This window comes from Sus scrofa, chromosome 15, assembly GCF_054392235.1.
Source record: "Sus scrofa isolate SSC_HxYL_T2T_F1_AM1 chromosome 15, Sscrofa_HxYL_maternal_Yorkshire_Landrace_v2.0, whole genome shotgun sequence".
NCBI lineage: Eukaryota > Metazoa > Chordata > Mammalia > Artiodactyla > Suidae > Sus > Sus scrofa.
This window is the reverse complement of record NC_139397.1, coordinates 135067385-135078503: the sequence shown is the minus strand read 5'-3', so window position 1 is coordinate 135078503 and position 11119 is coordinate 135067385. Positions and strand designations below refer to the sequence as shown.

The window sequence follows — 11119 nt, the reverse complement described above, 5'->3', positions numbered from 1 at the left end:
TAGCTCAGCTGGAATTCCAACTCAGAGCGTCTTACCCTGGAGATAAGGGTTGTTAACCTCCTTCCTTAATGAAGTTGTCCCCACATGTAGGATAAGTAAGGGGCCAAAAGACAGGTGAATGCTGCCAAAGCAATTCACTGGCAAAAGGAGGGTCTTTTTTTTTTCTTCGGTCATGCCAAAATGCCAGACCCTTAACCCACTGTGCCACTGGGGAACTCCAAGAAGAGTCTTTTCAACCAATGGTGCTGGGATGATATACCCACATGCAAAAAGATGAACTTAGATCCCTCACAATATATACAAAAGTAACTCAAAATGGGTCAGAGACCTAAATGTCAGAGCTGAAAGTGCAGAAGACTTTAAGAAATAAAAAGGGAGAAAATCATCAAGACTTTGGGTTTAGAAAAGATTTCTTACTGTTTTTAAAGGGGCTGCACCTGTGGCACATGGAAGGTTCCAGGCTACAGGCTCAATCGGAGCTGCAGCTGCTGGCCTATGCCACAGCCACTGCAACACCAGATCCAGATCCAAGCCATGTCTGTGACCTATACCGCAGCTCAGGCCAGATCCCTAACCCACTGAGCGGGGCCAGGAATTAAACCTGCATCCTCGTGGATACTAGCCGAGTTTGTAAATCACTGAGCCACAACGGGAACTCCCTAGAAAAGATTTCTTAAATACAACACTAAAAGCATAACGTGGAGTTCTTCTTGTGGCTCAGCAGGTTAAAAGACCAACAAATGGAGCTCCCATTGTAGCTTAGCAGTAACAAATCTAGTATCCATGAGGACACAGGTTTGATCCCTGGCCTCACTCAGTGGGTTAAGGATCCAGCATTGCCATGAGCTGTGGCACAGGTTGCAGATGCAACTCAGATCTGCTGTTGCCATGGCTATGGTATAGGCCTGCTGCTATGGCTCCAATTCGATCCCTAGCCCAGAAACTTCCATATGCTACAGGTGCGGCTGTAAAAAGAAAATAAATAGATAAAAGCATAATGCACAAAGGAAAAAAAGGTAACTGGACTTCAAAATTCAAAACCTCTGTGCTGGAGTTCCCGTTGTGTCGCTGTGGAAATGAATCTGACTAGTATCCATGAGGATGTGGATTTGATCCCTGGCCTCATTCAGTGGGTTAAGAATCTGGCATTGCTGGGAACTGTGGTGTAGCTTGTAGATGTGGCTCCAATTCTGTGTTCCTGTGGCTGTGGAGTAGGCTGGCAGTTACAACTCTGATTTGACCCCTAGCATGGGAACTTCCATATGCCATGGGTGCGGCCCTAAAAAACAAAACAAAACAAACACCTTTTGTGCTTCAGGAGTTCCTGATGTGATGCAGCAAGTTAAGGATCTGGCATTGTCTCTGTGGTGTCATGGGTTTGATCCTCAGCCTGGTGCAGTGGGTTAGGATCCAGCCTTGCCACAGCTGTGGCATAGGTCACAGCTATAGCTCAGATTCTATCCCTGGTCTGCGAACTCCCACATGCTGCAGGTACAGCCAAAAGAGAAAGAAAAAAAAAAAAAAAAAAAAAAAAAAAACACAAAAAACCTCTGTGTATCAAAAGACACTCTTATGAGAATAAAAAAAACAGATTACAGACAGGGTCAAGGTATTTGAAAATCACACATCTGATAAAGGTCTTATGTCCAGAATATGCAGAGAACTCTAACAACTCAATAAGAAGACAACTCAATTTAAAAATGAGAAAGGAGGAGTTCCCGTCGTGGTGCAGTGGTTAACGAATCCGACTAGGAACCATGAGGTTGCGGGTTCGATCCCTGGCCTTGCTCAGTGGGCTAATGATCCCGCGTTGCTGTGGCTCTGGTGTAGGCTGGTGGCTACGACTCCGATGAGACCCCTAGCCTGGGAATCTCCATATGCCAAGGGAGCAGCCCTAGAAAAGGCAAAAAAAAAAAAAAAAAAAAAAAGAGAGAAAGGAAATGATTAGGTATTTCACCAAAGAAGACAAATGGATAGTAGGCACATGAAAAGATGCTCTTGCCAATTTTGCTCATTGGCAAAATGCAAATTAAAAAGGCAATGAGACACTATTTCTCACTCACTAGAATGACTATATTCAAAAAGACAATACTATATGTCGGCAAGGATGTGGAGAAATGAGGACCTCATACATTGCTGGTGGAAGGTAAAATGGTGCAGGCACTTTGGGAAATAGTTCAGTAGTTTCTTAAAATCTTAAATATAAATTTACTCTATGACCCAGCAATTCCACTCCTATGTATACATCTAAGACAAATGAAAGCATATGTCCACACAAAGCCTTCCTTGTCAATGTTCAAAGCAGCATTATTCATAAAAGCCAAAAAGTTGAACCAAATTTCCATCAATTAGTAAATGGATACACAAAATGTGATATATCCATATGATGAAATACTAATCAGCAATAAAAAGGAATGAAGTATTGATACATGCTATAACATGAATGAACCTCAAAAACATGCCAATAGGAAGGAGCCAGACAAAAAGACTATGCATTGTATGATCATATTCCTATGAAATGTCCAGAAAAGGCAAATCTATGAGAAAGAACGTAGTCTCCTGGTACTGGGGGTGGGAATGAAAATTAACTGTAAACAGGTAAGAATGGTCCTATCAGGCTGATGAAAATGTTCTAAAACAGAATTATGGTGATGGTTTCACAATTTGGTAAATAAGCTAAAAATCATTTTTAAAATTTTTAGGAGTTCCTGTCATGGCTCAGTGATTAACGAACCCAACTAGTATCCACGAGGACTCAGATTCAATTCCTGGCCTCACTCAGTGGGTTAAGGATCTGGCACTGCCGTAAGCTGTGGTGTAGGTCACAGATGTGGCTGGGATCCCACATCGCTGTGGCTGTGGCATAGGCCAATAGCTACAGCTCTGATGCGACCCCTATCCTGGGAACCTCCATATGCCACGGGTGTGGCCCTAAAAAGACAAAAAAAAAAAAACCTTCAAAGAAAAGAGAGGGAAAGAGAGGCAGGCAACATATATCAGTGAGTTCCCAGGAAGGAAGACCACTGTTTTAGAAAAGGAAGGAAAGGCTTTGTAGGAGAGAATACTAATGAAAAATACCAATTAAGCAAATGTTAACCCCTAAAAAGGCATCTCATTCTTCTCATTAGTACACCTATATTAGAGAATATTATATACTTGAAGTGTTACATCTCTTTTTTCACTTTTGTCAATAAAAAATTCTGTGGAATTTGCAGCAACATGGATGGAACTAGAGACTCTCATACTGAGTGAAGTAAATCAGAAAGAGAAAGACAAACACTATGTGATATCACTTATATCTGGAATCTAACAGACAGCACAAATGAACCTTTGCACAGAAAAGAAACTCATGGACTTGGAGAATAGACTTGTGGTTGCCAAGGGGGCAGGGGCAGGGAGTGGAATGGATGAGGTGCTTGGGGTTAATAGAAGCAGACTATTGCCTTCAGAATGGATTAGCAATAAGATCCTGCTGTGTAGCACTGGGAATTATGTCTGAAGCATGACAATGTGAGAAAAAAGAATGTATGCATGTATATGTAACTGGGTCACCATGCTGTAGAATGGAAAATTGACAGACACTGTAAACCAACTATAATGGAAAAAAATAAAATTATAAATTTTTTTCAAAAAAATTCTGTGGAAATGTGTTTTCTCATTATAGAAGAAGTAACATAATAGCCTTCATTTTTTTGCCTCTTGGCCCTCAATAACTAAAAATGTTACATCAGAAAGTTTGCTGATCCATGCTCTAGAGGAATACTTTTCCCTTCAGAAAGAGAAATCCAGAGTTCTCATCGTAGCTCAGTGGCTAACGAATCTGACTAAGAACCATGTGGTTGTGGGTTCAATCCCTGGTCTGCTCAGTGGGTTGAGGATCCGGCGGTGCCATGAGCTGTGGTGTAGGTCGCAGACGCGGCTCAGATCCCAGGCTCAGATCCCACGTTGCTGTGGCTGTGGAGTAGTCCTCTGGCTACAGCTCTGATTAGACCCCTAGCCTGGGAACCTCCATATGCCGTGGGAGTGGCCTTAGAAAAAGCAAAAAGACAAAAAAAAAAAAAAAAGACAAAAAAGAAAAAGAAATCCAAGGTCTGTTCTTTTTGTATTATAACAGAAGTTAGCAAATACTCCTTGAATTACACAGACAGAGTGAAAGAGAATTGGAAAGGGACAAACTTTCTTTCTCCTTATGCTAATCAATGTTTTTTAATGCCTCTTCTATGAAAACAGTCTCCAGTCTCATCCCTGGTATCCTTCTGCCAGTTACCTGCCCTCCAGCCTCATGCAGCTGACTCTGGATGCGCTGGCAGAAGTCGGGATTGCACAGTAGCGTGAGAGGGGCCTTCAGCTGGACGGGCACGGGCTCGGTGGTCTCTAGCAGATGTTGCCACTCATTATCGCTGTCTGGCTCCTAAGGCATCAGGGAGTGAAAGAGGTCAGGAGGAGTGCGTCAGGTTCAAGAGTCATAGCTCCTAACCTGGGGAATCATGAAGTAACTGCAAAAAGCCAGTGACTCCTTGGGCACAGATGTATTTTTTTCCAGCCACTAGTTTAAAAAGGTAGAGCTGGTAGGATGTGAGGGGTGTTGGAAAGCGTCTTGGAGAACACTGGCATGTGGGCATAAATGGGCACCTAGAAAGATGTCTGCTGCCTGGTTTATAACCAAAAAATTGGAAACATCATAAGCCAGTCAGTAAAGGAATAATAAAACACAGCCCATCCATGTTAGGATATACCATGAAGTTGTGAGAAAAGATTTTAATGCGGGTGACACATCACTTATGCAGTGTTCCTGCCAAAAATGCATGACTTGAATCTAATCATGCAGAAATATCAATTTGAGGAACATTCTACAAAATAACTGACCTGTCTCATGCACCTCAAAACTGTCAGACATTGGAGTTTCATTGTGGCTCAGCAATAATGAACCCGACTAGGATCCAGGAGGATGCAGGTTTGATCCCTGGCCTCACTCAGTGAGTTAAGGATCCAGTGTTGCCATGAGCTGTGGTGTAGGTCGCAGGCGAGGCTTGGATCTGGTGCTGCTGTGGCTGTAGCGTAGGCTGGCAGCTGCAGCTCTGATTCGGTCCCTTGCCTAGGAACTTCCATATGCCACAGGTGCAGCCCTCAAAAGACAAAACAAACAAACCTATCAAACGTGAAAGACAAAGAAAGAATAGAAATTGTTCCAGATTAAAGGAGCCTATGAACTATAACAACTAAATGCACTGGACCAGATTATGGATGGGGGGAAAATGTTAAGTTTCAATGTTAAGTTTCTGACTTCTGAAGCGGTACTGTGGTAGAGCAGGTGCACCAAACTATCCCTCTTGGCAATTTGCACTAAAGTACTTGGCGGTAAAGGGGCATGTCTGCAACTTGTCCTAAAGTGATTCAGAAAGATGCTGTGTCCATATACAGATAAAGAAAATCACAAAGTAAACATGGCACCTTTTTATCAATTGGTGAATCTGTGTGAAAAGGTTTACAAGATTTCTTGGTTCTGCTTTCACAATTTAAGTTTGAAAACTTTTCAGAATAAAAAGTTAAAACCCAAAAAAACCACAAAAGATTAAAACAGATGTAGAAAGCTCTCTAAAACATGGTAAGAGACATATGAGGCAAACCCATACATACGGTAGAGCTCAGTAATATACAAACAGCCAAACTATATATTCGATGTGTGCACATACCTCTATGCAAAAGCACAGAATGTTTGGAAGGAGACAGACACTTCTGGGACTGAGATAAGGCTCAAAAGGGACTTTCCCTTGTACTTACATACTTCCATTTTTTATAATTAAATGTTCAGATGCTATGCAATTAAAATCTATAAGTTAATAATAAGAAAACAATTTTTAACACAAGGGGAGTTCATACTTAGAGGGTTGGGAATCACTGTTTCAGAAAACATGGGTCAAGACCCAACATCCCTTGGCAGGAACAAGCCCAACAAGTGCGCCTAGGGCTCACCTCGTTTTCCAGGTCCACTGCATCAAGGCTCCGCTGGCCCTCTACCTCTGGCTTCAGCTCGGGGAACGCTCGCTCACAATCCTGGGCGATCCAGCTTTCCCTGCCAAAGAAAGTGGGGAGGAAGAGTTCCAGACCTGAGAAGCTTAGGGTTCATTAACTTTTCCCTTCCTCTAGGTCCAGGATAAGAATGAAAAATAAGCCATACAGGATTGGCTAGAGGAGACCTCCTGGGAGATGGCCCGGCCAGGCTAGGCCCACTACACACATATCCTTGCCTGCCCTTGTACTTTGGATCTTATTTTCAAATCTACTTTGGCAGTTCTCACCCATGCCTCTCAACTCAAATAACCTTCCCTTTTGTGTGGATATAATTCTTTCCTTTTTAGTTAATGCACAACTGAGACATAGAGAAAGCAAAGTTCTTAGGTTTCCTGATGAATCAGGAAAGTATCTGGAAGTAGAATTCAAGAATTCAGGACTCAGAGTTCCCATGGTGGCTCAGCAGTAATGAACCTGACCAGTATCCATGAGGATGCAAGTTCAACTCTTGGCCTCGCTCAGTGGGTTAAGGATCCGGTGTTGCTGTGAGCCATGGTGTAGGTCACACTCGAGGCTCGAATCTGGCACTGCTGTGGCTGTGGTGCAGGCTGGCAGCTGCAGCTCTGATTCTACCCCTTGCCTGGGAATTTCCACAGGCTGAAGGTGCTGCCCTTAAAAAAAAAGAAGAAGAACCTAGCACTCAAGACTCCCAGAACCCTGTCCACACTTGGACAGTGGCGAATGACAGGGACCATGTTGTATCTGCTTGGGCTAGAGCCAAAGGTCTGCAAGCTACCTCACCCTCTAAATCCCTGGCTATGTCCTCCTCACCGAGGTGCAGGGGGTGCCTCTCCAGCCCCCCACTCAGCCCAGCTGCTCTTCACTTCTGAGGCTAAGATCCCAGTCAAGAGGCCTGGTTCCTGAGGCGTGGCCTTTAGTCTGGGCCGAGGGGCTGTGCCAGAAGCCACCTTGCTGGTCCTGTCCTCTTGCTCAAGGGCAGGTCCTGTGTTGTGGTGTTTCTGCGGGAAATGGGCAGGAGACAGTGAGTCAGAACTCTCAGGTTGCCAAAAGGCAATATGAATCCTATTTGTGGCCCTTTGTCCACCCTAGGAAATCACCCTCCTTCTCCAACTCCCCCAGTCACTAGCCTAGCTATGTCACACATGCCCCACACACCTTCTGCTTGGCTTCCTCGGCCATGCGCTTACAGGCTTGCCTCAAGATACGAGATCGTTTGCCCTTGGGGGCCAGCCGATGCGCCTGTTGGTCCTTTAGGACCTGAAGTTCTGGGGGCAGGCGGCTGGTGAATGGGGTACCCAGGTCTGGACCTGCTGGCTCAGTTAATACTGCAGGGAGAGAAGATGGGGGAGACATGGTCATACTGGAGCTGCGCCACCATTTCCATTTGGCCAGAGACAACCTCAGTGTCTCCAGGCCTCTGTGGAAGGAAACCCTTTGACAAAGTGACAAAGCAGGATGGGGGATTGCAAGGGAAGTGGCTAGGGTTATGCAGAGGGCTAGGAAGAAAATTCAAGCTGGTGAGGTAAAGAATATATGTTGGGCCCAGAGTTCCCTGGTGGCCTAGCAGTTAAGGATCAGGCATTGTCAACTGCTGTAGTTCGGGTCACTGCTGTGAGTTGGGTTTGATCCCTGGCCCAGAAACTTTCACATGCAAGGGGTGTGGCCATTAAAAAAAAAAGAGAGAATGTAAGCTGGGTGCAGATACTGGGGAAAGGGGTTAGACTGGGTAGGGAGCTAGGGAAGCGCAAGAACCCTGGGACACTAAGGACTCACTGGTGACGCGGCCAGCAATGAAGGGGTGATGTAAGAGGTCTGGCCAGGACAGACGCTGCCGCGGGTCCTTGGTGAGCAGTCCCTGCAGGAAATTCTGTGGAAAGAAAGGAGACCCCATCAGCCTTCACATCTCCATAGTTTGCTGGAACTCATCGGCAACCTGCAAACCAAGGCTTCTGAGTGCATTCTTACAGCAGACTAGCTAGTCTTTTTTTTTTTTTTTTTTTTTTTTTTGTCTTTTTAGGGCCATGCCCAAGGCATGTGGAGGTTCCCAGGCTAGAGGTTCAATAGGAGCTACAGCTGCTGGCCTGCGCCAGAGCTACAGCAACAACTCGGGATCTGAGCTGGGTCTGCGACCTACACCACAGCTCACAGCAACGCTGGATCTTTAACCCACTGAGCAAGGCCAGGGATCGAATCCACGTCCTCATGGATGCGAGTCAGGTTCCCTAACCGCTGGGCTATGACAGGAACTCCCCAGACTAGCGGGTCTGGATCACACCCTCTCTTCCTTTCCATAGGCCTCATTGCCCTGGCTGCTAAAATCACAAACTCAACCGCTTCACTCCCTGGGGAGCCCCAATTCCTGTCCATGGACATTTTGGAACCCCAGAAGTAAAACCAGAAATCTCAGTGTCACCAGCTTTGTGAAGAAGTTAAGGAAAAAAAAAAAAAAAAAACAGAGAGAGCAAGAGGTCACCTTCACAAGCATCTTCCGAAAGCAAACATTCAAGGGAGTCCTAACCACTCACTTGGCCCTCCCTTTGACTGCGGTTTGCGCTGGGCAGGAACAAAGGCATATACCATTAAAAGCACACTCACACGCATGAGTCATTGTGTAAAGGTGTGTTTGGGAGCACTCAAAAACAAATCTTTCAGGGAGTCTTCGGGTGGTGGAGGGGTAGGGACTGTCTCGGAAAAGGGTACATCTCTTATGCAGGATCCTTGGGGAAATCCTCGATTAGGCCTGAAATGGGAATAGAAGGTACTAGTAGATTATGACCACTGTTCTAAAATGGGGTGATTAGGAATTCCCGCTGTGGCTCAGTGGTTTAGGAGTCCAACTGCAGCAGCTCAGGTTGCTGCAGAGGCATGGGTCCCTCCCCGGCGGGGCGCAGCAGGGCAGGTGTGGTGTAGGTCGCAGCTGTGGCTCGGATTCAGTCCCTGGCCTGGGAACTTCCATTTGCCATGGGTGCTGCCATAAGAAAATAAATAAACAAAATAAGATGATGAGTCCACTGTGGCTCTTGCTGGAGACACCTACATATCTGCCCCAAGGGAGAATGAATATCCTATGTGCATCACCCACTTAAGTTTCCTTTGTTTAGATTCTTTTTGATGATGATTTGGGCCTTCCTCAACTAAACAGGTTGGAGAGAAACTTGTCCCAACTCATCTTAGTTAAACAAAGGAAAGCTGTAATGAGATTCAATCTGGGAGAAGGCTGAATTTAAATTTTATTGAAGTCCCAAATCTCACCCTAGGTAGGAAATAAAAAAGGTCAACTTTTTTTTTTTTTTTTTTTTTTTTTTGCTTTTTAGGGCTGCACCCGTGGTACATGGAAGTTCCCAGGCCAGGGGTCAAATCGGAGGTACAGCTGCCGGCCTACACCACAGCCACAGCAACGCGGGATCCGAGCCGCATCTGTGATTTACCGAAGCTCATGGCAATGCCAGATCCTTAACCCACTGAGGCCAGAGATTGAACCCGCAACCTCGTGGTTACTAGTTGGATTCATTTCTGCTGTTCCACAACGGGAAGGCCAACAGGGTCAACCCTTTGCCCTCCATCCTTCCCTCTCTCCCTCCTCTGGCCTGCTGAGACTTAGCTGCAATGAGCAGGCACCACCTCTATTCTCTGCCTCTAGTCACTGAACCAGGCCCACTAGCTCTGGCCATTTGGATATCTAAAGATTCTTTCAGGAAGAAGATGACGTTGGCAAATCGAGAAATCACTTTGGACACTGCATCTGATAGGAAATGAGCAAAAGAGAAGGTATGTAGAGAACCAGTATTTGTCTCCAGTGTTTTAAAATTACCTCCCCACTGTGATAAAGGATAGCCTGGCTCAAGGAGGGCCTGCTACTCCCAAGTTTGACCGACCTTAGAACACCCTCCCAGAAGAAGCCCCTGCAGTACAAATGCAGTACAAATGCAAGGAGCTTGCCCCAGCTCCTGCATTAATTCCGTACCTGCAAAGTGCAGCCCCAGCTCTGGAAAAAATTTTGGAAAAGAGGGCAGAAGAAGACAGGTTTCTGATGCAAAAATAGTTTTTCAATATTCATTACCTTGAAGCAAGGACTAATGGTGGGGGGCCAGCGCACAGGGTCCTTGAGAATGAGGCTGACCAGCTGAAAGATGCTTGTGGTATAGAAGGGAGGGGTGCCTACTGCCAACTCATACAGTATGCAGCCCACAGACCAGAGGTCTGCAGTATGGTCGTATGGTCGTTCTTCCACCAGCTCTGGAGACATGTAGAGTGGCGTGCCTTTAATGGAGGTCAGCACCATCGTGTTGGTGCTCATGGCCCGGGCAAATCTACAGGAGATGGTGGAATGGAGAGGGAAAGAGAAAAGATACTGTAAAAACTAGACCTGGTCACTGCTACCTATCATTGTGTAAGCTATTCTCAACCTGAACAGAGAGAACACCTGCCAAAAGACCCAGCAGGAATCCCAGTCTCCAGCTCAGGTTCTAAAATGAGGCCCAGAGAAGTCAAGCCCACGGTCTAAGACTCCCTGCAGAGCTGGAAGCAGAGACGGAAGGTCAAGCTCCTCACCCGAAGTCACAGAGCTTGATGCCACCGCCCTTGGCAAGGAGGATGTTCTGAGGCTTCATATCTCGGTGGAGGATGCGGTGGGAATGGAGGTAGTACAGGGCCGACACCAACTGGGCAGCGATGACCTGAACCTAGAGATCCAACAGTCAGATGGGAAGAAGAAAGAAGAGACCAGAGGAAGGAGTCTGCGGATGAGCCAAAGACTCCACCCCAATACTACTGCTGATGCCATCTTCTCTTCTTTCCTTTCCTTCCAGAGCTCCATATCTTCCTCAGGGCTTGCTCCCCTTCATCCATCCCTCCATCTGTTCACGCATTCATTCAAGGAAAATTTATTGAGTCTCATGACTACATGACCATAGGCAAATAATCTTGTGCCTCTCAGATTCATCATCTACGTAAGGTGACAATAATGATATCACTTGTCATAGGATTACTGTGAGCATTAAATGAGTTAAAGCATGTAAAGTAATGTAATGCTTAGAATGGTGCCTGGCACTTAATAAGCATTCAATGTGCATTAGCTGTAATTAAG

General features: G+C 45.7%; 1 protein-coding gene across 50 annotated transcripts in view; it reads right to left on the bottom strand.

The window, feature by feature from the left end:
* Positions 1 to 11119, bottom strand: part of STK36 (serine/threonine kinase 36) — a 28904-nt gene that overhangs the window by 14141 nt on the left and 3644 nt on the right. For 48 of the 50 annotated variants that reach the window (XR_014830121.1, XR_014830120.1, XR_014830113.1 and 45 more), the window contains 7 exons: positions 10585 to 10715; positions 10094 to 10343; positions 7807 to 7900; positions 7189 to 7358; positions 6844 to 7031; positions 5974 to 6073; positions 4268 to 4411 (listed from right to left, as the gene is read on the bottom strand). Coding sequence is in view for 31 of the 50 variants with exons in the window: in XM_085000412.1 (XP_084856538.1) it covers positions 4268 to 4411; positions 5974 to 6073; positions 6844 to 7031; positions 7189 to 7358; positions 7807 to 7900; positions 10094 to 10343; positions 10585 to 10715 (1077 nt within the window). In the remaining 19 variants the exon portion in view is untranslated. Of the gene's footprint in view, positions 1 to 4267; positions 4412 to 5973; positions 6074 to 6843; positions 7032 to 7188; positions 7359 to 7806; positions 7901 to 8628; positions 8774 to 10093; positions 10344 to 10584; positions 10716 to 11119 lie in introns of those variants that run through there. The other 2 variants (XM_085000429.1, XM_085000428.1) reach the window with 2 other exon arrangements.